Here is a 27,324-nt window from a genome sequence, read left to right on the forward strand (position 1 = left end):
CATATATCACATTCCTATACTCACTATGGTGCCCATCAACAACAACGCTTCGCAATCTATTACTTAAGAATTCAATAATGAATTTTTAAGTTACTATATGAGTCTAAAAACAAGGGCGTCACGATTAATACGGTCAAAGCACCACTAAAAGCAAGGCCAATCATACGAACTTCCTGACCATATTCAAGGGATTGCTTTACAGCATTATAGATTGTAAGAAGGGCATCACATGCTCCAAGTGTTAATAAAAGTATCTTTTGAGTTAGCGTCTTTGATATTGGGAATTTCTAAACTAAGTTTCTATAATATTTTCCCAAGTTAATTATGTAAATATCCATTGGTTCAGTCGCAAACTGAAGTTCCTAATTAACGAACCCAGTAGAAAGGAAAGTACAGTCTGGTAAAGACTGAACTTTTCACTCTCCTCGATATTGGGTGTATAAATGTCCTCTTGCCCATTCATCCTCGTGTTAGTATGGAAGACATGAAACAATGAGGACATAAGTGAACCATAGTCTGGGGACGACTCATGTCTGGAAATCATTACCCGACTTCAATGAATCACCTAATATCATCATATATGGCTTTCTCTTCAATATTCGCTGGAATGGATGTGCTTGAGGTATGTCACCCTGAATGTGAGATACGGTATTTACCTGGTTATTTAAGACACATTTACTTGAGTAACAAATTTGCTTAAGGTTTCCATTTTGCTCTCGAACCACAAAAATAGTCCTTAGATAATCAGTTTCTTAAATACTATAAAAGGTGAATTTCCATATTTGACATGGTTTAAAGTCCAGAAATCAGTCCGGTTTTTTTTTTCAAAAGGTTAGAAAATTTAAACTATTATTGGGTTAAGAATCATGGTAACATAACATAGATTAGCCTGTATTTCTTAAATACCACAATAATATTGCCCTTTGTTTATTAATGTTTTCCGAAGATATTGCGGTGTCAGATAGTTTTAGTTATGTAAACCGTTTTTTTCACTTCACAATTTAGCGTATGACATCGTTCTGGCTTTATATACTGAATATATTCTTTTACGCTTTTCTACCCATATTTTTCTGATATTTCGATAAAAACTACAAATCATTTATTTACGGTTTTCAGAATAGCTGAAGGTTGTGCAAATCAGCAGTGGATTCGGGAGGCTCTGCATCACTTCTTCAGTGATGGTGTCATTAAAACAGGGGAGTTGTCTCTCGGAATGTATTGCTCCTATTCAGCTCGACCAGCATTTTTCATTTACGCTATAATAATTAAATGTAAAAGCCAACTTTTGCTGTAAATTTTTATTGGTTTAGCAAATAAATTAAATATTGTGATTTTTTTTTATTTCTACATTAAAGGTAACATGAAATTGTCCACATGCTCAAAGTTTAGTCCACCAAGGCCAAATTGCAAACTAGAAAATGGATGATTACCTTCAGCAAACCTATTAAGACATTTTGCAAAAGACATTCAAAAACTTTAGATTGTAGGGAAATTATGGAAATTGTGTGGTAAACACTTGGGCTTGAGCTACCACAAACACATTTACATAGGGGAGTAATATTACCAATTCTCCAACAAGTGCTAAAAATCGCCTCTTGCTAACTTGAGCAAAATAACATATATCTTTAGAGCTAAGAAATCTGTAGTCTTCATAGAATATGAAGGAAAAATACCATTTGGGTCTACATCTCCCTAAGCATCAAGTTCCATCAAGAGAGCTGTTTAATTTCACGAGATCAAAAAGCTAAACTAGTTAGTTTAGCCTCACTAAGAAAGAATGAGGAAAATAAAATTTCTCATTACTCTCCTTACTGTCAAACACATCAGCCTAAAAGTTTGCATTTTCCTTTGGACAGTGAGTAATAGAGCAATCTGGTCTAAGTAAAGGAGGAACTGGTGCATCTACGCCAAAGAGTGCAGATTTAAGGGTAGCCTACCACTTATGTTCCTGGGTTGTAAAAATAAATGGTTTCTTTTATGGATAAATTATTTTCCTTTACAGTTGAAGCATAAACTTTCTTAGATGAGTCAAATCTGATCTGTTACCCTTCCAAAGAGGATAGTTCTCTGCTTCTCCAAGTAAGCAAGTCTACAATAATTACTGAACCAGGGTTTGTCTTTCACTCGATAACTTAGCACACATAAATTATGTTGAATATATTCTCATTCAAAGGAACAACAGGATCAGCACTATTATACAATTGTGATCAATATGATGTATTGTATTAGGCTACATAATGTTCTTCATGCCTAAGCAACACTCTGGATGCTTCTACACTCCTTGACCTTTCCTAGCATTGTAAACAAATAACGATCAAAAATTAAACTAATGAACATCAACATAAAATATTCTAATCTCATAATGCAATGCAAAATAAGAAGAAACATATTCTATCTTTGAGGTATTCTATACAGGATTCAATGCTTTACAATATACCTTACAACACTTATAATTAAAGTTGAACCATGTTCAGTTATTGCAATATGATGTAATGATATTACTTTCAATATATGTAGGGGCTATTGTGTTGCATTACATAATACATAAATACATAACACAAATACATAAACTTTATTCCTTAGTGAACTAGGAATAACAACACTAGATCCTTTCATGATACAACCTTGTGTAACACTAAACTCATTCCAATTGGAATTGTAGGGCTTACAACTTTCTTCTTTTACACATAAAACCCTTAGCAGTGTGATCAAACTGTCTAACACGTTTGCACGTGCTGGGTTTTTCTTTGTGCATTTAATAATATCCTTTGCTGTAATGGGTTTATCATATCTGGAACTAAACGAATACTGTCATCATACTCTTCTGCAACTTTGTCTACTGGAAATCTAGATAACGCCTCTCCATTGCACATGTCTTATGTAGGCCTGTATTCTATGTCCTAACCATATGCAGCTAAAGTAACTACCCAAAGTTGTAGTCGTGCATCTACTAATGTAGGTAAACTTGCGTTTAAAACAAATATTGCCATTAAAGGTTTATAGTCCGCAACTAGTATGAACTTTTTCCTACCATAAAGAATCATATAAATAACTCCATACACTAATGCTAAACCTTCCTATTCTATTTGGGAGTAATTCCTTTCTACCTTGTTCAATACTTTAGAAGCGAATGCAATTGTTTTTTTGTATTTTTTTAAAATCTGGCATTACATGAGATGGTACTGAGCCGAAACCTACGTTTGACATGTTACATACCAATTTAAGTGGTAAATCCATTTGATAATATACTAGAAATGTAAGCAATATCATTTCCTGTGTGTTTGTTTTAAAAGATTCCTGACAATCTTTTGTCCAATTCCACTTTACACCCTTATTCAACAAGTTATACAATTGATGTGCAATTGTAAATAAATTCCAAAAGAAATTCCCATTAAGTTCACTGAACCTAAGAAGGATTGTAATTCCTTACCATTTTCTGGTACCTATGTTGATTGTACTGCTTTAATTTTCTCCTTAGTTTGTGAATATCACATTCAAATATCGTACACGACATAGATTATGCAAATCTACTGAAAAAAGTTATCAAACAATAGCAAAAAAATTAACAGCAAATGAAAATGATAGCCAGCAAACAGAAAATATAACAATATGTAAGGTTTAACATAAATATTTACAGCATTACACAAGATCCAATGACTACTCACGGCACACCAAAACTAATGGGAATTAATGCAAATAATACCAATTCCTTAATATCGCAAGAGGGTCTGCCCCTCTCTTTTATTCTTCTCCTGTACTTCTCTTTCTCCCTATTTCCTTAATCTTTCCCATCCCGAGTACCTGCCTTTGAGCTATAAACTGGATTGTATCCAGGGGTACTCTTCCTTTCCCCATATTCCCCACTTCCCTATTCTTATCATTATTATTATTAATTAATGCAAAAGTTCTTTTGAAAGAATAGGTTGAGTTAACTCCACAAACTTCTGTGCAGCGATGGACAGGCAGGCGACGTTGCTCAGTTTCAGATATAAATGTTGAAATGCAGGAACATGGTTTCTGATGATGATTGTTAAAAGTGTCAAACTTCTTTTTCTTTAAGATACTCTATCCTTGCGTGTAGTCACAATATTTCAGAGTCAGAGTGTGTAGCTGAAAATGTCTCCAAACGCGAGCGGTGTTCAGTCAGGTTCCGTGTATATATATATATATATATATATATATATATATATATATATATATATATATATATATATATATATATATATATATATATATATCAGCATAAAACATAGGTGCAAAAGTTCCTAAACAAGATCAAAGAGAACTGTCAGAGAAGACCAAAACCTAATAATGAAAAGATTGAAAATGAGGGTAAAATCCATGAGAGATGAAATAGAATTAGACCTACCCCATATAACAAACAAACTAAAAACCCAAGACATTCGTAAACACAACTAGTTTCCAAAAACTGAGGAAACACTGGAGGATGAAAGAAACATCAAATTGATAAAAAGAGACTTGTAACAGGGTGCCAACATATATTTGCTTTAAAAGATAAAAACGGAAATATAGCGATATAAGAAATAACTTTGCTGATAGAAATAATGAAACACCTAAGCTGGTACAAAATGTAACAGTAGAAAAAAAGAAAGCATTGAAAGGCATGGAAAGAGGCAAACCAACAGGAGAAGGTGGACTAACATTTGATTTAATAACAGCTGGAGGAGATTTCATAGTAGCAAAACTCGCTGAACTTTACACATGTCTGCAAGAATGCTCTATACCTACGGCTTGAAAAAAAAAAAAAAAACTTTATCATTATACAATTGCACAAAAAGGGAGACAAAAGACCGGAAGAATTACTGCTAAATAAGTTTACTATCCGTAATATAAAAAACATTTACAAAGATAATTTTAGGCCGAATGGGAAGGCAGCAGGAATTTCCAAAACTTACCATATTATTGCAATTGACCTGCTAATGGAAAACTAACAGAGTATGAAAAACCACTATGTATGGCATTTATGAAATTGAATATGAGTAAAAGTAAGATGATTATCTAAGAAAAGGAGGAATATTAATCTTAAAGAGGGATGGGAGAGGGAGTGTACTATGTCGAAGACGGTTTTTCTTCGAGAGGAGGGTACTAGTGGGCTGGGACGGCCAGTACTGACGTCTCAGGGAAAATACAGAGACAAGAAAAAATGCTTATGAAAAAAACGTCTAGATTTTTTTTATATATGTAAATATAATCACTTTTTGTTAACCAAAAGCTCCCCATGTAATGCTTATCCTTGTTTTAATATCGGTCTCATGTCCTGGGGTAACACTTACTTTCTGTCCTAAGTACGTATATTAATTAGCAATCTTTGGAGGTTTGTCTATAACTCTTATTTATTGTCTTTGCATTTTCGTTGAGCAATTTCTTAGTTTTAATCATATTCAATTTCAGTATTACATTTCTGATTTCTCTATTCAAATCTTCTATCATCTTTTGCAATTAATCCCATGATTCACTAAACACAACTGTGTCATCAGCAAATTTTAAACTGTTCAGGTATTTCCCTATTAACATCAATTTCTTAATTTTTCCAATGTAATTTTTTCAAAACTTCCTCTAGGCATGCTGTGAATAATTTAGGAGAGAAGAAGCCTTCCTGTCTAACTTCTTTCTCAATCGGAATTTTCTCACTATCTTTAAATAGTTTTAGGATTGCTGTACTACCATATAGATATCTTCAAGTGTTCTAACATAAGATTCATCTATTCCTTGTCTTTGAAGGGTTATCATTATTGATGAAGTTTTGACAGAATCAAAAGCTTTCTCGTAGTCTATAAATTCCATGCATAGTGGTTCGTCCTATACTGTTAATATTTCTAAAATACTTCTAAAACCTGCCTGTGTTCTTGGTTGATTAAAGTATAGCTGACTTTTTATTCAGCCTAATATGATCTTTGTAAATATTTCATATATCAAATGTAGTAAACCTTTTGAGGGGTAATTTGTCAGGTCTTTTGTGGCTCCCTTTTTGTGAATTAGTATAATGATAAAGCTTTTTCAGACTGTAGGTATAGAGTAATCATTGCAGACATTTTGTGTAAAGTTTAGCTTGTTTGACTACTACGAGATTTCCTCCATCTATTATCAAATCAATTATTAGGCCATCTTCTCCTGCTGCTTTGCCTCTTTTCATGCTTTTAATGCTTCTTTACTCGTACTACTGTTACGTTTGGTACTGACTCAGGTGTTTCATTATTTATAAGGGCAACATTATTTTTCTTATATCATTATTGGATAGCATTGTATACAAATCCCCTACAATTTCTATCACTCCATCTCTTTTATGGATAGTATTTCCATTTTCGTCGTTTAAAAATCACAAAACATTTATTGGCGCCCTGTTCCAAGTCTTCTTTACACCAATTAGTATTTCCTGAATTTTGGTCTGATCGCGTTTGCATATGTTTATTGTTTTGGATATTTCTTCTATCTCTCTTAAATTTTACCATGATTTCCAATCTTTTCATTATTAGGGATTTGGTCTTTTCTGATAATATTCCTTGATCTTGTTTAGGAACTTTTCCACCTATCTCTTATGCTAATTCAAATACATATCTAGTTATATTACTGTTCATGTTTTTTTTTATTAGTTTCCATTTAACCATGTTACTGGGGGTATCTATTTTGTGTTGATAAACTAAACTTATCAGATTTTTCTCTTATTACAGGAGTGTTTAGTCTCTTTCTCATATATATATATATATATATATATATATATATATATATATATATATATATATATATATATATATTATATATATATATATATATATACATATATATATATATATATATATATATATATATATATATATATATATATTTATGTGCATATATATATATATATATATATATATATATATATATATATATATATATATATATATATATATATATATATATATATATATATATGTATATATAATCATATATATATATATATATATATATATATATATATATATATATATATATCATATCTATATATACATACATATATATATATATATATATATATATATATATATATATATATATATATATATATATCATGTCTAATGCTCAAAATTGTCTATTTCATGAATTTGCATAAAATGTGTATGGATTCTTGGAAATTGCCTATTCACATAGAGTAGCAGTCTATGTCAGGAAATGGGCAAATTACCTGTTTCCTGATTTAGGAAAATCAATTACAATGTCACCATAGGCAGTTAATATCTTGATTATGGATCTAGATACTAGACCCCTACTTTTATAAAGTTAAGTTATTACTCAAAGATGTTGTCAAATACCAAGTTCAAAAAGGCCTTATTTTCGGGACTAATTTATGTCTTGTTTGTCAATTCATTTTTTATATATAACAAGTTCTTATGCTTACAATGCACACTGACACTTTTCTTAAAATATTTCATTTTAATTGTTCATAACTTCTCATAGCGTTTATTTTTTTCCTTGCATAATTATTTGTTTCATTGGAAATCAATTGAAATAAATCCATGGGAAAAAATAATTGAAAAAACTCTAGCGGGTTACGCATCCCAGCTCTAAGAGGAAAAAATTGTTGTTTCCCCGTATGAGGATATTCTTTTAGTTTATACACTTCAATATACTCTTCCCATTCATTTTCTCCATCGTCACTGTTGCTACCTTCTTCATCATTCTCGCCTAGCAATTCCCGTGGAGGGTCGAAGAGCATCTCGTCAAAGTCACTGCCAACGTGGTCAGAATCAGAATCGGATGAAGCATTATTTTCCGAGTTCATGAGCACCTCATTATAACAAACGTCGCAATTTTCCTCATTGTCGTCGATGCCTACAAAATCATCTTCTGAAGGACACATTTCAAGACATTCTAATATTTCCGACGTAGTTCGCACAAAACTTTTTCAATCCAGCCATGATATAGGATAAGTGTTTGAAATGCGATGACCTTGTAAAGTAGCTGGTGAGATGGGAGTCGATCACAATCGGTACTTGCTGCTGAACGAGGCCAAATGCGCTGAGAAATGGATATCTTGAGCGTGTGCCTTTATTTATTAAACTAACTTGTCTTGGGGTAAAAGGGGGCGATGATTAATTAAGAAAAGGAGGAATATTAATCTTAAAGAGGGATGGGAGAGGGAGTGTACTATGTCGAAGACGGTTTTTCTTCGAGAGGAGGGTACTAATGGCCTGGGACAGCCAGTACTGACGTCGCAGAGGAGGGTCGTGTTAGATATGACCCTAACGGAACGGGCGTTGTTGGTCAGCTACAGGGGTGCTCCTGGGGTGACGAAGGCCAACGTTGTAGCTTTGGCGAGGGCTGCCTTCGTCTTTTGAAATGCTGACTACTGTTCTGCGTTCCAAGACACCGATTTCGGTTTACCCCTCAGGACATCGGACAATGGCGCCGAGATACCTGCAATGTTAGGGATAAAACGCCTGTAATAATTAACCATTCCGAGGAATTCTTGTAGTTCTTTGATGGTTTTTGGTGGTGGTAATTCTTCTATTGCTTTGGTTTTTATGTTAGGGGACGTACGCCTTCGTTGGAGATTTTATGGCCCAGGAAGTCGATGGAATCGGTGCCGAAAGTTCACTTGTCAAATCGTACGATTAGCCTGTTGTTCTGGAGTCGACGGAGAACAGTTCGAATGTGATGAAGATATTCATCTTGCTATTTTGAAAATATCAGGATGTCATCTACGTAGCAGCAGCAAAATGGCAAGTCACCCAGGATGCTGTCCATCAGACACTGAAACGTCGTCCCTGCGTTCCTGAGTCTGAAAGTGGAATATGCGAAGACGTAGGTGCCAAAGGGGGTGATGATGGCCGTCTTTGGAATGTCGTCAGGGTTGACAGGGACCTGAAAATAGGATTTTAAAAGATCCATTTTAGAGAAGATTTTTGCCCCATTCAGGGCCCCGGTGAGTTCCTGAATGTTGGGCAAAGGATAATGGTCAGGTGTGGTGACGAGGTTAAGGCGTCTGCAATCTCCGCACAAACGCCATGTCCCGTCTGATTTCCTGACCATGTGGAGAGGAGAGGCCCATGGGCTGGAGGCCTTCCTGCACACGCCCATTCTTTCCATCTCCTGGAAGGCCTGTTTTGCATCGTGGAGTTTGTTAGATGGTAGGCGGCGGAACTTTGCATGCTTTGGCGGGCCCCTCGTTGTTATGTTGTGGTTGATGCCGTGCCTAGTGGGTTTTCCTGTTGTTAGTCGTAACTCTGGCTTGAATACGTCCGGGAATTCATGGCAGAGGATGTTGTATCTGTGGCACGAAACAGAGTGAGCGGCGGGCATTGACGGGCCCAGGGTTAAGGCTGTGGATTAGAATGAATCAATGTCTATTAATCTTTTCTGGGCGATGTCCGTAATGGCCTAGGAAATCTACTGCCAGGATAGGGCTTGTAACATCGGTGATGATAAAATTCCAAGAGAAAGGCCTTTGTAATAAGCAGAGTTTCGTCTGTTTCGTCCCGTAACTCTTTATACGTGTGCCGTTGGCTGCTGTAAGGCTTGTTGAAGAGTTAATTGGTTTGTTCTTTTTGGCTTTTGTAGGCGGCAATATGGAGAGGGTGGCCCTTGTGTCTACCAGGAATCTTTTGTTTGATAGGCCGTCTTTGATGTAGAAGGCCATCTGCGTGGGGGTGAAGGTTGCGACCAATTTGCGTGGCCTCCTGGGCCATTTTTTTAAATGAGCGGGGCAGCACGCAACGTCTTGCATCTTTACTGAATCTTTTATGGTAGAAACACCATGTTAGTTCGTGGTTGCGGTGGTTCGGCCTTGTGATGGCGGCGCAGGTTTTGTCTGAGATGGAATCTTCCGATGATAGCGTTGGTTGCGGCAAGCTTTGAGGCTCTACCCACATCGAAGAGATGCTGCGCTCTCCTGATGAGGTCGTCTGTTTCCAGCTGTGTATCGGCCAGGGAGGAAAATTTAATTCTGCTATTCTTCCCATGCTTCTGTCGGAGATTGGTCCCCAAGGGGTTGCTGCATTAGGGCAAAAATTCTGTGCGCATGTTCAGGTACGGGAGGAGAGTAGAGCTCTATCTATAAGCTTTGCCCGAACTTTTGTGTATGGTGGACGACCTACCCGGGACTCGATCCATTGTTCAAACCCATCAAAAACTTCTGGTAGCGCTGACAGTATTAGGTTGGCAAGGTCGGTCTCCCAGGTGAGTCCCGCGATGCGAAATTGAACGTCTGCCCGGGTCAGCCCTGCCGAGACGTTTTTGTTTGAGAATGGTGGGAGCTTGATGTTCACCAGGTTGGCGTGTTGTTCTGCAGGCAAGGTCACGGGTGGGTTGTATACGGTGGCCTTGTCGGCTGCGAAACCGGTAAACTCATTGGTAAACATCGGAAATTTTTTTTCTCCAAAACGCTCGTTAGAGCGCCGTATTTAGTCCGTTAATCGTAGTCTCATTGTACCTCACAATCCAAAACACTAAAGAGAGCGCTGTTTTAAGTCCGCTAATGGAAAGGAGTGTCCAAGGGCATTTCTGCTCTGGGGTCACCAGTTGTGAGGGTACAGAGAGACAGTTTCCTAGACTGTTAATTTATTGACGAGAGAGTCAGACTACATAGAGACGTGCGGACATATAAGTAGCATGGAAAAAGCCCTAGGACGGATTAGCCAGACTTAGGTTTAAATTTGTGTTTCTTTCGGTACAGAAATCATGGAATAATAATCTTAATATAAAATGTACATATTTGATTATTGCATCAGAAGAAAGAGCGGAGAATTCTGCGTTTACTGATACAGAACAAAATATCTCGAATTTAAATACAAATGCGTGAAATACATACAAAGGGTTTATAGACATAAAAACACACTTGTCGGAAGGTGTCCGTACAATCTGTTCAACTCAGGTGGTCGGAGCTAATGCCGTGACGTCACTGGAGTTACTTGGCCAATTTACTTCAGTTTTATACATTTAATCCATTGCATGGCGTGTTAGATCTATTTTTAAAAAGATTTTACATGCATGATGTTTATCTAATACCCCGAGTGTCATTTATTCATGAAGCATTGTTTTATTTCTAGGATATAGCAAATTCAATACAGATAATTACTATATTTTTTCTTTGTTTTTGCTATAAAGGTTTGTTTTATTCTCTTCAGGTCCATTTTTAAAACAGGAAAACTTAGTTCTTTTTCATCTCTCACAGGTAATGATATTTTCAAGATTATAATAGATAATGGTTGAAATAGCTTTCAATTCTTTGGCTGTATACATACGTCAATTTTTAGAACAATTCTTTTTTTTAATGATAAAAGCCAGAAATATAACGTTAATCATATTTTCCAAATCTTCTTGTGAATACTTATTTCCCATTAACATTATATGTATATATATATATATATATATATATATATATATATATATATATATATATATATATATATATATATATATATATATATATGTATATACATATATATATATATATATATATATATATATATATATATACATATATATATATATATATATATATATATGTATGTATGTATATACATATATATATATATATATATATATATATATATATATATATATATATATATATATATATATACAACTTTACATATAAGACTTACTATATGAATTTCATAAAATATAAAGATACATGCTGTACCTCAAATGACAAGAATATTATCCGGTAAAATGCTCTAAGTTACTTGCCTTTGTTTAGAATCTTAAACTATACTATATATGTTGATATATTCTAAGTAAGAATAAATCATCTAATAAATAAAACACCTTGGAATAGTCTCTACTTGAACAAATATTTTTTGACCAAACATCTTTACTTGAACAAATATTTTTTGACAAAACGTCATTACTTGAAAAACATTTTTTAACAAAACTTCTTTACTTGAACAAATATTTCATGAAAAAATATTCTTTTAAAGGATGTATTTTTTTTTCTCTCAGTTAGTATCCGCTTTGTGGCGGTCTCTTTCTTTATCAATGATAAGTTTTTTTTTATCTAAATCGCAGATTCTGAAGAAAATACAAATTTTAGCAAAGGTTTCTTAATAACTTAAGCATATGAGGTGCATCTGCAAAAACAAATATGTCTCTATTTGCTGTTGTATTTTCTAAATGAAATTCTATTCAAGTTGATTGAGTTTAAACCAAAATGCTTCCATATTCTCATATTAGAAGGTCCTAGGTCATGAACAATAGCAACAATGAATTGATGCACAGCTGTACTCTTTAAGCATTTAGGAGGCACTCCAAGTATCTGGGACTTTACATCATCTTCAAAATCCTCTTATTGGATATGGAGGGAACAAACCCGGGAGTGTTTTACATTAATTTCATCCTGGCGTCTGCAACGAATCACCCAGCCTTTCTGTGTTTATTTCTCAGGAGGAAATCGGAAATATCTTACCCCTTTACATTTTGAGTTAGTTCTGACATTGTTGCAACCGAAAACAGCACAATAAGAAGGCATCTTTCATAAATAATGCGCATATAGGTTGAAAGATGTAGCTCATGACAATGAAAGCGTTTGGCGTTAGGTGGCAGTCTGGCCACATTGGACGACGATGATGTTACGCAAGGGGCAGGGCTATGTTTAAAGTCTGTCTTGTGAACAGACCCTATCTGTATTAAATCTGGTTAGATCCACTGCTGTGCAGCCATGATGGATCCGATTTTGAATACATCGAGGGTCCTGATAGTGTGCCGTCAATATGGACTGTATCCTGTAGACACTTGCCTGATGTACCTGACATAGGGAAGTACCAATCCCTCTCATTTCATGGATCTTTGTAGACCTGAGAGGGTATCCGCTGCTGCACTTTAGGGTCTCCTGATCATCTTCCTTAGCCAAAACTATACGGTATTCCTTGACAATGGCTTCTTCACCTTGCTGGTGGAGACAAAAAAAGCTCTTAATGGCAGGCCATAGTGTCGCTGTCCTAGCCAGGTACTTCTTCATGGCTCAGACAGGACACAAGAGAAGGCCTTTTTTGTCATCGGACTTTTGAAGGACGGGACCATAAACTCCTGGAACCAAGGATCTCCTACCGTAGGGTTCTAGGTTTTTGCTACAAAGGAGGGGAAAAACTTAAACGTCGGCTCCTTCCACAGCCTCGCGTGATGCACTTCGTAGGACTGGCCATAAATCTCACTAACTATTTTGGCAGAGGCTAGGGCTAGGAGAAACACCGTTTTCAAAGTTAGGTCCCTGTCCAGGGCGTCCTTGAGTGGCCCAAAAGCAGGTCCCTTCAGGAATTCTAGCATCTTGGTCAAGTCCCACTCTGGGTCATGTAGAGGCTGGTGGGGATATGACTACTCGAACCTCTTCAGGAGCACTGTCAACTGCCTAGAGGGCCCTAAGATCAGGCCCTTGAGAGAAAATAATTGGCCCACATCAATCTTGCAGTGCAGCGGGAAGTCAGCTACTTGAGGGATGGATGCCTTGAAGGGCATAATACTTTTCTGCTAACACCACCTCCCAAACTTTGCTCATTTTGCTTGACAAATGGCTGCTGACAAAGCCCTCAGGTAGCCTGCCAGGTGCGTGGGTGCCCTTCGGGAGAAACTGCGATTCAGGAGATGATGCACAACCTCCGCCTGGGAAGGGCAAGGTTTTGCAGTGTGTCGTGGAACCTCTTGAAGTGAGGCTGTTTCAGGAGATCTTCTCTAAACAGAGGAGGCCAAGGTTCCCCTATTGCTAACTCCAACAGGTCCAGGAACCACTCTCTGTCCGGCCACTATGGACACACCATCATGAGTTTCGCTCCTTTTGCCTCTCTCAGCCTGTTGAGGAATTAACGTTGCAGGCCGAAGGGGGGAAAGGTGTAGGCATCTAGACCATCCCATGGGCGTTGGAAGGCGTCCTCCATGACTGCTGCTTAGTATGGCACTGGAGAACAAAACTTGGGGAGCTTTGGGTTGAGCCTCATAGCGAAAAAGTCCGAGCCCCCGCATTCTTATTAGGCGACTCACCACATCCTGGTGCAGAGACCACTCGGAGGATAGGAGTTAGCCTCTTCTGCTGAGGCCGTCTGCCGACATATTCCTTTCACCTGGGATAAACATCGCTATCAGCGACGTCCCTGTCTGTGGCCCATCCCAGGATTTCTTCGATCAGACTGCACAACCTCCGAGACTTGAGTCCCCCTTGCTTCTTGACATACGCCACCACCGTGGCATCACATATGAGAGCTACTGCCCTCCCTTCTACCAGATCTTCTAAGGTCTGGAGAGCTCTCTGGACTGGCCAAAGTTGTTGATGTGGAGAGACTTCTCTTTGGGAGTCCAGGTGCCCGACTAGGACTCCTTGAGCAAATGTCCCCTACATCCCTCCTTGTATGTATCCATGTACGGAAGGATGTCTCAGTGACATGCCCTTCTACATGTTGGATTGGTTTGTCCAACACAGGAGTGCCTCTCTGGGTGACAGGGACAATGGAAATTTGGTGGTGGAGCCCAATAGTAAGTCTTCAGGTCCCACTGGACCAGTCGAAGCCTGAGCCTGCCCTTGCGAAACTAACTTCTCCAGGGACACCAGGTGACCCCCAAGCCTGTGCAAGGCTCCCAAGTGGTTTCACAGAGTCCTGCAGAAATGGTGCCTTGACTTCGTCCAGGTGGTCGAGCCTCTTCTTCGCCGGAAAAGATTTGGCTTCCACTGTGCAGATTTCCGTTCCCAAGTACACTACTCTCCTCGACTGAAACATCTGCGACTTCTTCCAATTGAAGTCGACCACTAGTTCCTCACAAAAGAACAGGAGCTCGTCCCTTACCTTTGTCAAGGCTTCCCTTGAAGAGGAAAGAAGCAACCAGTTGTCCAGGTACTGCAGGAGTCTGATTCCTTTCTTCTAAGCCCATGGGACACTACGGAAAAGACCCTGGGGAAGATCAGTGGTGCCGTGGACAACCTGAAGCAGAGGGTCTGCAACTGGAAGAAGTCAATCCCCCACTTGACACAGAAGAACTGGATGTATTGGGATCTGAAAATAAGTATTCTTCAGGTCCAGAGACAACATATAGTCCCCTTCTCTGATGGCTGCCAGGACTGTCCGCGGCATCTCCATCCAGAACAACGTCTTGAGGATGAACCCAATAAGGGTGGTTAGGTCTATCACTGATCTCCAGTTGCCCATGGGATTCTCCACCAGGAAGAGGTGACTGAAGAATCCTGGGGACTCCTCGTCCACCCTCTGCAAGGCACCCTTCTGCAGCATCTCCTCCACTTCCGCTTCCAGGGCCCTTCTCCGTAGCTTGTCCTTTGATGGAAGGGAGTAGGCCCTTTGTTGAGGGGAAGGGTGTCCTGGATGGGATGCAGTAGCTTTCCACCAGGAATTTCACTGCTTAGAGGTCAGCTCCTTGTTTAACCAGCTCTGCCACTGTGTTGAGAGGCAACACCCAACCCATTGAGCCTGAAGGGACGAGGAGCCACTCTTCCTATCCCCTCCTGGAGAATCGTCCGTGCCTGATCCTATGGCTGGTGGTGGACCTGCGTGGAAAGAAGAGGCAGCGAAGGGACACCTTGAGGAAAGTTGCATTACTGGAGACCATTCACTCATCAAGGGCTCCAAAGGCAAAGACCGGTATGGTGGTCAAGGGCGAGTGTCTCTGGGACGGCTGTTGGACTGCTTCATAGCTGTGGCCCTGTGGAGAACCGCGTCTTGGGTGACCCTACGCCACTTCTCCAAGGTGTCAGCCATCAGGTCTTCTGGGAAGAGGTACTTGCCCAACACTGAAGAGTTCCAGAGGAGGAGAGCTTCCCTTTCCGGGAACTTCTGTGGAAGCCGAGCCAAGAGTGTCCTTACGACGAAGTACCCACATGGTGAGTACCTGTGTTAAAAAGAAGTTGACTTCCTTGAACCCCAACAGCACCAACACCCGGAACTACCCTCTCTCGATTTTGGAATTGATGTGACGCATGGGAAAAGACAAGATTTCTTCCGTCCAAATGTTGATTCAGGAAGATACACGCGAATCTGAACATGACAAGGCCTCCATCAAGACCACTTCCTGGAAGGAAAATGACAGCTTGTCCTCAGCGAAGCAGGGGGCCAACTCCGCAATGTTGTTTTCAGTTGGCAGATGCCCCGATGTGACAAACCTCTGGAGCATTTAAACACTGTGATGCACCTTTGTCGGAAGGAGGAGCTTGGGGGAACTATGAGCTCTGGGGGAGTTCTTGGGCTCCAAATCACTTCGTCCAGTTTGGCAACTGCCGAGGACATTGGTCTCGACCAGGGGAGAGTGAGAGTGGCTTTGTTTTCCTGAGAATTACTAGGATCATCTCCACCTCTGAAGAGCCTTCTATGACGGGTAGATGAACACGAACGGGGCATCCTACCCGACTCCTCATCAGGACGATTACCCGGCCTTGGTTTTGTGTCAGTCTTGATGAATTCCCATTCAAAGACTGGTTGACAAGCCTCCCCGATGAGGCAAACTTCCTGATGGGGGGGGGGGGAGAACCCTGGTCTGCTGCCCTTGTCTCAGGCAAGTGAATAGGGGTGGTAACGATGGTAGGGTCCTGGCAACGACGACTGGCAAACCCTACTGAAACCCCGAGGCCAGGCGGCGTGGCGAGGAGCATCGCTCAACAGAGCAGGCAGCACTAAAGCTGAGCAAGCAGGTATGGGAGATGCGGCCTTCCTATAGTCATCCAGGACCTGACGGTTTAGAGAAGGGGCGCTCTTGTGCGCCTCATATGAGCAGCGATGGCCACACCGGTAAATACGACTTCTGCAGCAATGATGCTTGCTTCTGCTTGATAGTGTCCTACTCCTGCCTTCATGCCGCAATGAGGATCTACAGCAGCTCCTATCTCTATGACTGGTCCTGATCCGATTCATCCTGGAGGGGGAGATGACCACCACTGGCGAGGACATGGATCTCTGCCTTTTCCTACCTCAGTCTTCCATCCTATTACGACCTGGAAATTAGAGATCCCCCAATCTCTGAAGACCTGAAGTGGGTACAAGGGGTACTCATCCAGGAGCCTGGCCACCAATCCAGGGAAGTGGGAAGTCCTCTCGAAGTGGAAACAACAGTAGCAGGGAGGCTGGCCTGCCTACGTGGCCTAGCGAAGCTGCTCTAGAGACAGCCGGGGCACCCACATCGTCCAGCAAGGGACTGGAGTGGCCATATGGTCCGGTGCCTACCCCGAGAGCAGCAAAGCGATGGGACTGGCTGAGGCTGTGAGGGAACAGCCCGAGCTGGGATGCTGCAAGAGAAGTGACATACGAGGCATCCGACATCTTGGACATGAAGTCAGCTGATGGAGCCCCACTGAACCCAAAATATATACACACACACACACATACACACACACACATATATATATATATATATATATATATATATATATATATATATATATATATATATATATATATACTGTATATATATATACATGTATATATTAGAGCCAACTAAAATAGAGACTATTCTAGCAACATGTAAGAGTAAGAGAGAGACATGGGAGGATATACAAAGAGACTGATAATAATAGATGGACATTAAGCATAACAGAATGGGACAATAGAGATTGCAAATGAGGTAAAGGAAGGAAGAGATAACGATGGATCAAAATCAAGGTACCACCAAAGAAAGAAAGAAAGGAAGAAAGAAGCATTAAGTTATTGAAAAGAAGATTTGGAACAGGATGCCAACAGATATTTGCTTTACAGTATGAAAATGGAAATGTTATCAACGAAGGAGACGGAGTGATAAAAATTGCAAAGGATTTCTATATAATGCTGTAAAATAGTAATATAAGAAATAACTTTGCCAATAGAAATAATGAAATACCTGAGCCGGTACCAAAAGTAACAGTAGGAGAAGTAAAAAAGCATTATAAAACGTGAAAAGAGGAAAAGCAGAAGAGGCCATAACAATATATTCAATAATAAATGGAGGATATTTTGTAGAAGTAAAAATTGCTGAACTTTACACAAAACGTTTGTAAGAATGATCTCTACCAGCAGATTAAAAAAAAAAAATCATTATATTAATTCACAAAAAGGGAGACACAAAAGGCCTCAAGGATTACCGTCCTATAAGTTTACTCTTAGTAATGTATAAGATATTTCCAAAGATCATACTAGGCTGAAGAAAAACACAGCTAGACTTTAATCAACCAAGGGAACAAGCAGGATTTAGAAACCATGCAACTAACCAGATAAGGGAAAAATCAACAGAGTATGAAAAATTGAGATGTATGTCATTTACAGACTATGAGAAAGCCCTTCAAAAGCAAAAAATTTATAAATCTTATGTTAGAACACATTCTTTGCATTCATCTTCTTCATTGTCATAAGAGTCTATTGCCAGCCAGGCAACTCAACACTCTTCGAACAAGAGTCCTCATGTACAGCAATCCAAAAAATACATAAATATAGTGGGAAAATTCTGATTGAGAAACGAGTTAAACAAGGAGACACTATCTCTCCTAAATTACTTCAAGTGGGCCTAGAAATTTTTAAGAATTCACGTTGAGAAAATATAGCATCTAACATTAATGGAAAATACATTAACAATCTGAAATTTGAATATGAAATAGTTTTATTTAGTGAATCAATGGAAGAATTACAAAAGCTGATTGATGTTTCTATTAAAGAAAGCGAAAATGTAGGTCTGAACATAAATATGAGTAAAACTAAGATGATGTTCAATGAAAATGTAGAGAACCTCTAGAAATTGTTAATGTATATACATACTTACTTTTCATCATCATGTTAACCAAAAGCTCTTCATCCCATGTTCATCCTACTTTTGATTTCGTTCTCATATCCTGGGGAAACACTTTCTGTCTTGTCGGACCAACTTGAAACTGAGTTTCCAGTGACTTACCACTTAGCCACAGCGGTAAGTAACTGGAACCTCAGCTTCGAGTTGGTGCGGGTTCGAATCCTTAGCCGACCAGAAGCTATTATCATAATTCTAATTCAACCTTGGATCTCTGATCACGAGGCAGAATGAATTCGATATTAAGAGGTATTTATAGCTTATATGGATACATGAAAAACACGAGTAACAATTCATAGAGGTCTGACCATAACCCTTATATGTGTCTCTGCATTTTCATTGAACATTATCTTAGTTTACCTCATATTCATTTTCAGTTTCACATTTTTGTTTTCTCTATACAAATATTCCATCATCTTTTGTAATTCCTCTCATGATTCACTAAACACAAGTGTCATCGGCAAATCTTAATTAAGCTGCTGGGTATTCCTCATTAATATTAATTCCTTCATTTCGCCAATCTTAATTCTTAATCCTCTTCTAGGCTTGCTGTGAATAACTTCGGAGTGAGGGGGTCTCCTGTCTAACTCTTTTCTGAATCAGAATCTCCTTATTTCTATATAGTTTTCGTATTCCTGTAATCCTTGTCTGTATATATATATATATATATATATATATATATATATATATATATATATATATATATATATATATATATATATATATATATATATATATATATATATATATATCAACGTGAAAATATAAATAGTACATTACCTGGCATCGATTGAAGGAGTGCAGAGTTTCCTTACGCCGTCTTTGGAGAAAATCAGCGATCGACGACCCCCGCACCGTCCGATGAATCCACCTTGAATTTCCCAGCTGTTGTTATATGAAAAGATAATTTCCAACATTATGCATCCTATTTACAAATATATATATATATATATATATATATATATATATATATATATATATATATATATATATATATATATATATATATATATATATATATGTGTCTATATGATACTAACTCGGTATAAGATTAAACATTCAAATGATAATCTAATTACTAAAGGTTATCAAAGGAATCTGTATATGCTCAAATTCACCCACATTAAAATAATGGGAACATTTTAGAAACAAAACTGTGATTCAACTATTCCTTCTCTCTCGCTTCCCATTCTTCAGTTAGGATTACTCCGACCATGGCTTCTATAGAATTTTACAGTTGACATTTAAATAGGAAATTACGTGATCATTTTTTGAGCCTTTACGTTTATGGTAAACTGAACCATCTTCAACTCATTAAAACCTTCCCCTCCGACAACAATAATGGAGGTCATAGTCTGAGTGAGGATTTCTTAGTGATGTGAACGGAATTGCTGTATTCTGAGACCTAAGTAGAAATAAAATCCTCAATATAAATACATATAACCATTAATAAATGAGATTTACCAAAAAAAAAAGTTGGATAAAGTCTGACTAACCAATTTGGGTTTTGACATAGATAAAAACGAGTGAAAATATGTAGTTCGTGTAAGTAATGATGGTGGAACCCAAACGATGGTTCTTCAAGGGTCTCCGTCCTCCATGGACCACACTAAATCTTCGGTAACACGTGTAGCAATGATACTTATCTGGATACATCCAAACCTAACCTGAGATTGACTGCAATCATCAACGAAATAAAAACATACAATATAGTTTATGTTTAATCGAATATTGTAAAATACTGGTAATTCGTCAACTGTGGTGAATTTGATATTTCCCCATCCTCTCTCTCTCTCTCTCTCTCTCTCTCTCTCTCTCTCTCTCTCTCTCTCTCTCTCTCTCTCTCTCATTCGGTATGGAGCCTTACACAAAGAGGAGGTCTTCCCTTAGAGCAGTGGTTCCCAACCCTGGGGTCGCGACCCCAATTGGGGTCGGCAAGCAATTTTCTTGGGGTCGTGAAGGCATGATAATAATCTAAAGGGTATTGGATGATATCATTGGATTAAGAGGATTCAGTAGGCTTTACCAAAAATCTTCCCCATTCCTAGCTAAGGTGGTATATATAAATCTAAAAAAGGAAGGATAGAATGACCATACTCAAACTGAGTTGTTTCCCTTTTTAGCATATACCTTAACCTGACGATCAACTGGGCCTATCGTTCATATGTACATACATTACATTGCTGTCTATTGGCCTTTCTCAGATAATTTTTTACAGAGAAGGTTTAATAAGAACGATTATCTCTGTGGAAAGTACTTTAGGGTTTATCCATAGATTCAACAAATCTGTATTTTATATCTGGTCCTATCCTGTGTTTTGTACACATTATATATATATATATATATATATATATATATATATATATATATATATATATATATATATATGTATACACATATATATACAGTATATATATATGTATATATGTGTATATATATGTATATATAGGCCTACATATATATACACATATATATATTTATATATGTCTGTTTTTTATCATTTTTGTTAATTAAAGATATTGCATCTGGTATGTCTGTGTCACTGTGCTACCAGTCGGCTTGAACAAACAATGAATTTGTATTTTGAAATTTATAGGTATGGAGCATTGTTATGTTTAAGATTGTTATAAATTTCATTATTTAAGTTTATATCTGAGGTTTTCATTTGTATTCGTGTAACAGAAAGTTTTTGATGTTTGAATTATCTATTAATTATGATATTTGTTAAAAACTTTATTCTAACTACAATTTAGGAAAGTCAAAATAGTCATATATACCGAAAATATTGTTGTTTATAAACCTAAGCTGCAGTAAGACATGTGCATATAAGACAGAAATGACGAATGAGTTGTTGGTGATTACTTAAAATGCAGATACGTAGTTTAGTCTGAAATTCCTTTAAAAGAAAATGTAAATAAAAGAGAGGACGAGAGAAGTGTGTATGTGCATGTATCTGTGTATATGCATGTGTGTGCACTACATACATATATAGGCTATAAGACAAATGCAGACACATTTGTGTTTATAATTATATGTTTTCATAGCATTTTCCCTGCTATCATCATAGTTATCATTATCAAGTTTTAATTGACTGATATTAATATCTCTCTCTTCTCTCTCTCCTCTCTCTCTCTCTCTCTCTCTCTCTCTCTCTCTCTCTCTCTCTCTCTCTCTCTCTCATTTGATTTTACAATAAGTTGTTGCAATTATGGCAATGGCAAACAACAAAGGAAAGCAAAAATATATGGAGGACTACACCAACATCGGTTGTACTTGCTTTATCTCAGCAGGAAAAGAAAAACTCAAATTTGATGTGCAATAAAGTGCTCTCAGAAGAATCAATGACTCAAGATAAGTTAAGACATCATTTTGAGTCGAAAAGTGCAAAGTTCAGTAAAGAAAGCCCTTTTTATTCAAAAATAAGCATGTGGGTCTAAAAAAAAAAAAATTCTCTTCTGGACAAAAAAAAAAAAAAAAAAAAAAAAGATCCGCATGTCATTTGTGAGGAATTCATTTCACCTTTTGCAAAAGACATCGTTCACGACATAATTGAAGATAAGGGAGTTAAACTCTCGGAAATTATAACGCTTTCTAACCATACTGTACATCTCCACTTTAACTCAACACATTAAAAGTTGATGAATCAACATTTATAGGTAATCTTCCTCGGTTAATAGTTTATGGTGATTTTAAGGATGTATTTCTTTCTTGCAGACCATTAGAAACAACTGAAGCTGTGGTATATTTAAAAAAAAAATAGACAATTTCTTATAAAAAGAGGATTGATGTGGGAAAATGTCGGTGGTATGTGTACTGATGGTGCACCTTCTATGCTAGGTCGTAGATCTGGGTTTCAACAGAAGGTAAAGAATATTTCTCCAGAAGTTGTTGGAATTCATTGCATGATACATCGTTAAGAATTTTGGCAGAAACATTGCAAAGATTTGAAAAGTTATGCAATCAGTTGTTAAAGCAGTTAACTCTATAAAGTCAAATGCATTGAATAAACCGCTTGTTTGCTAAAGTGTGTCATAAAAAAATAGATTCTAAGTATGAAGTTATGTTATAAACTGGAGTAAGGCAGCTACCAAAAGGTAATCCCCTTTTAGTTGAATAGTGAGGTGAGAGAATTCTTATCTCGGCAAGGAAGAACAGAACTTTCCAGTTTCTTAGGTGATATGGGTAATTGGGCAAAAACTGCCTACTTAACAGATTTTTCACAATTTTGAATTCCCTTTATCTTCCACTCCAGAAAGAAAAAATAAATGCCTTCCAAATGAAGCTGGATCTTTTGGAGTAAATGAAGAGAGAAATTTGTGCATGTTTCCCACATTAAATGGATCTGTTGAATAAAATGACACTGATATTCCATTCAAACAGTTTTCAAAGTTTACTCATTCTTCTTCTTAAAGACTTTAAACGAGGAATCTAGCCAAAATTTTACAGAAAAGCCTCTGTTATCCACACGTTACCTCAAATAAACCATTTGAAAATGTTCCTGAAAGATATCCATAAAAATTTACTGATCTTATTACATCTGACATTGCCAAAGCTGACCTTAATTCCCTAATTCAATTTGAATAAAGCAGTTACGTCGATATCCAAATTTGGCTGAAGGTATGCTTAAAATGGTATGCCCTCTTCTTCGACACATGTGTGAAGTGACCTTTTCATTTGTACTTTTAATAAAGTCGAAGTTGAAAATTAATCTCATGCTGAAGATGAACTACGTTGTGCTTTATCGAGAACATCACTGCAGATTGAGATACTGGTGATGGAAAAGCAATTCTAACCATCACATAAATGACATGAACATCGTTGTTTATTATCAAGATAATGATTGTGTTATTTATATCAATAACATTCTATTATGCATTGTGTCTTATATAAAGAAATTATATATTATATATAAGAGCATTTTTGGGTTTTTACTATTCAATGATAAACAGTGTACTTAAATCAATTATATTCTTTTATCTAAAAAGAGAATATACAGGTAACCTTGATATTTGAGTGGGGTCGCAAAAAGTATGGTCAAGTTGAAATGGGGTCACCACTGGAAGAAGGTTGGGAACCACTGCCTTAGAGAGTTAGTTAATATAGCCCGAAGATTTTGCCATCGAGAAGTAAATTTTTAGATTTTATGCACTCTCTCTCTCTCTCTCTCTCTCTCTCTCTCTCTCTCTCTCTCTCCTCTCTCTCTCTCTCTCTCTCTCTCAACAATATCACTGTATTACCATGTACTCAAATGTCTGACGCCAATGGGCGCAATAAATTGATTAAAAAATCTCTCTCTTTCTCTCTCTCTCTCTCTCTCTCTCTCTCTCTCTCTCTCTCTCTCTAAACAATATTACTGTATTACCATGTACTCAAATGTCTGACTCAAATGGGCGCAATAAATTGATTAAAATAAATCTCTCTCTCTCTCTCTCTCTCTCTCTCTCTCTCTCTCTCTCTCTCCTCTCTCTCTCTCTCTCTCTCTCTCTCTCTCTGTACACCGATAACCCCTCGAGGATTATAAACAAATACCATATTATTAGGAGAAACGTTTCACGTGCTGTCACTGTGTTTGAGTTTTGCTTTACAGCAAATAAGAAAAATGTAAAAATATAATTATTGCTCTGAGAAATTTTCTTCCTGGGTTTAAGAAAAGAACGCGAGCTTATCTTTTGACTTCAATGGTGATATCGTTTTAAATTTATGCTCTTCGGATTTATAGAAAAGCTATGAAGGATGCTCTAAATCTGAAATGTTTATGAATATGATTTCATAATATTCGAACTGGGAACACCAAAGCCTATTGGAGCATTACAGTATCTTGAATATAGTGATAAAGAAATAAGACTTGATTAAGCCGAACACCATTATGGACGAACACTTTTTGTACCGGCATCCGCAAATTCTCTGTTTGCATTACTACAAAAATAGAGGCATTCAAACGCAACTTAATGGAGATGACGAAAGAAAACAAGTATGCGACCAGAAAATAAAATACGGATTGTTACAGTTATCTAAAAACGCCAATGCTGATTCTCTGTTTCTTGAGCGAATAGGACAAAAAGGACGCAGTCGGAATTCCAAACATAGTTTTCCTTAATATCCTAAAGACAAAAAGGATATATACATAGCATTTTATATATGGAATAATTTGTGGGTGTTAAATTGATTTAGGTCTCTCCTCTAATATAAGCCTATTCATACATCATGTGTAAGGCGAATCAATATTTAGTTTATCTCTCTCTCTCTCTCTCTCTCTCTCTCTCTCTCTCTCTCTCTCTCTCTCTCTCTCTCTCTCTCTCTCTCTCTCTCTCTCTTTCCCACACACACAGACATACATATATATAAATATATATATATATATATATATATATATATATATATATATATATATATATATATATATAAACACACACTCTTATATAGATATGTCTACGCATACACAGAACATAAAAGGTTCTTTGACATTAGATTATATTATAGCATGTCGTATTTTCTTTTCACCCTCGAAGACTGAGTAATATCGTTTAAATCCAGCTTTATTAATCGATATCTGACCAGGGGTTAGAGCAGTGATTACCGGTAATTCGAACCATTACATATTTAACCCGCCAATGAAATATAAATACCTGGTGTAACTTGTTATCATTATAATTGATTTTTATAATGATTGATATTGTTATTAAAGATTTACTAACATATTTTATATATATCTATATAATATATATCTATATAATATATATATATATATATAATATATATATATATATATATATATATATATATATATATATATATGTATATACATGTATATTTATATATACATATATATACACACATATATATGCATATATATATATATATATATATATATATATATATATATATATATATACAGTATATATATATATATATATATATATATATATATATATGCATATATGCATATATGCTATATTTCATGCACGGATACATAGAATACACATTTATGTGTGTGCGTGTATTTGAAGTTGTAACTGTAATAGTAAAAAAAGTAAACAGCATCTGGATTCCATAATTTTGTTGGGTACGTTTTCTTCTGAAAACTTTCTACCAGAGTACGAACATAATCGATAAGAAATACCGGATCAGTGCTCAACACAACACGATCTTTCAGGATTCTATGGGTAGAATGTTATCACTCGAAACCGGATTCGAATTCTTAAATGGAGGAGCACTTTTTAATATTAATGCCAAATTTTAAGGAATAACTTTATCGGATTTTTTTTTTTTACAATTATATATACATACATACATACATACATGCAGGCATATATATGTGTGTACTATATTGTATAGTATTTATTGTATTGTATATGCTTATATACACATATATGAATATTAGATGTGCATATATAAGTATGCATATATATCATATATAGTATGTTTATATGTAAGTATATGCATACCGAATATATACATACACACACATATATATATATACATATATATATATATATATATATATATATATATATATATATATATATTGATACATACATAAACACCAACATACATGTATGTGTGCATATATATATATGTGTGTGTGTGTATATATATATATATATATATATATACATATATGTATATATATACATGTACATATATATACATGTATATATAGATACAGTATATATTCAGTATATATATATATATATATATATATATATATATATTTATATATATATATATATATATATATATAATATATATATATTGATACATATATGTATATATATACATGTACATATATATACATGTATATATAGATACAGTATATATTCAGTATATATATATATATATATATATATATATATATATATATATATATATATATAAACACATTCACATACACATACATTAGGTACGCGACCCATCAAAAAGGGCGGATAAATATTTATATAGATATGCACATACACACCTTGCTCAGCAGCTTATGACTACTCCCTCTCCCCCTACACGATGGACGGGGAGAGCTGAGTGCGACTGAAAAGTTTATATATATGTATATACATATATGTGTATATATACATACATACATACATACATACATACATACATACATACAGTGTGTTGTCATATTTGTGATAAACATTTGTATGTATATTCCATATTTTTTTACTTGAAGTAATTTGTATAAATAACATTTTATAATAATTATCTTGAGTTCCAATCTTTAGTTCATCGTAGACTTGCTCTTGAATCCTCTGGGTGGCCGCCTTACGATTAGAAATTTGAGCGGGAAATAAGATAAAGAAATAAGATTTGAGAATAAAATGGATTAAAATTTCCAAGAGACTAGCGGGAAAGGAACGTCTTGTTTGAGATATTATGTTTAATTCTGCCTCGAAGTAGTAATCTCAACTAAGTGCTTTGCAAAATGAATGTATATGTATTACGTATCGCAGGCCTTGTCTATTGGCTGTAAGGGAAGAATGAAAGCCTTACATAATTGTTTTGAATTAAAAAAAAAAAAAAAAACTTGCGATTAACGATACTTACTATCCTTAAAAGCATTAAAAAAAGAAAAAAAGACGAAGGGCTATGATGTTCCAT

The 27,324-nt window shown here is 36.3% G+C and overlaps 1 protein-coding gene across 1 annotated transcript in view; it reads right to left on the reverse strand.

Annotated features, from left to right (window-relative positions):
* Nucleotides 1-19,649, reverse strand: part of LOC137614836 (reelin-like) — a 596,609-nt gene extending 576,960 nt beyond the window's left edge. The window contains exon 1 of the mRNA XM_068344496.1: nt 19,513-19,649. Coding sequence (XP_068200597.1) covers nt 19,513-19,649 — 137 coding nt within the window. The remainder of the gene's footprint in view (nt 1-19,512) is intronic.
* Between the last annotated feature and the right edge of the window lie 7,675 nt (nt 19,650-27,324).

The sequence above is a fragment of the Palaemon carinicauda genome, chromosome 21, assembly GCF_036898095.1.
Source record: "Palaemon carinicauda isolate YSFRI2023 chromosome 21, ASM3689809v2, whole genome shotgun sequence".
NCBI classification, from domain to species: Eukaryota; Metazoa; Arthropoda; class Malacostraca; order Decapoda; family Palaemonidae; genus Palaemon; species Palaemon carinicauda.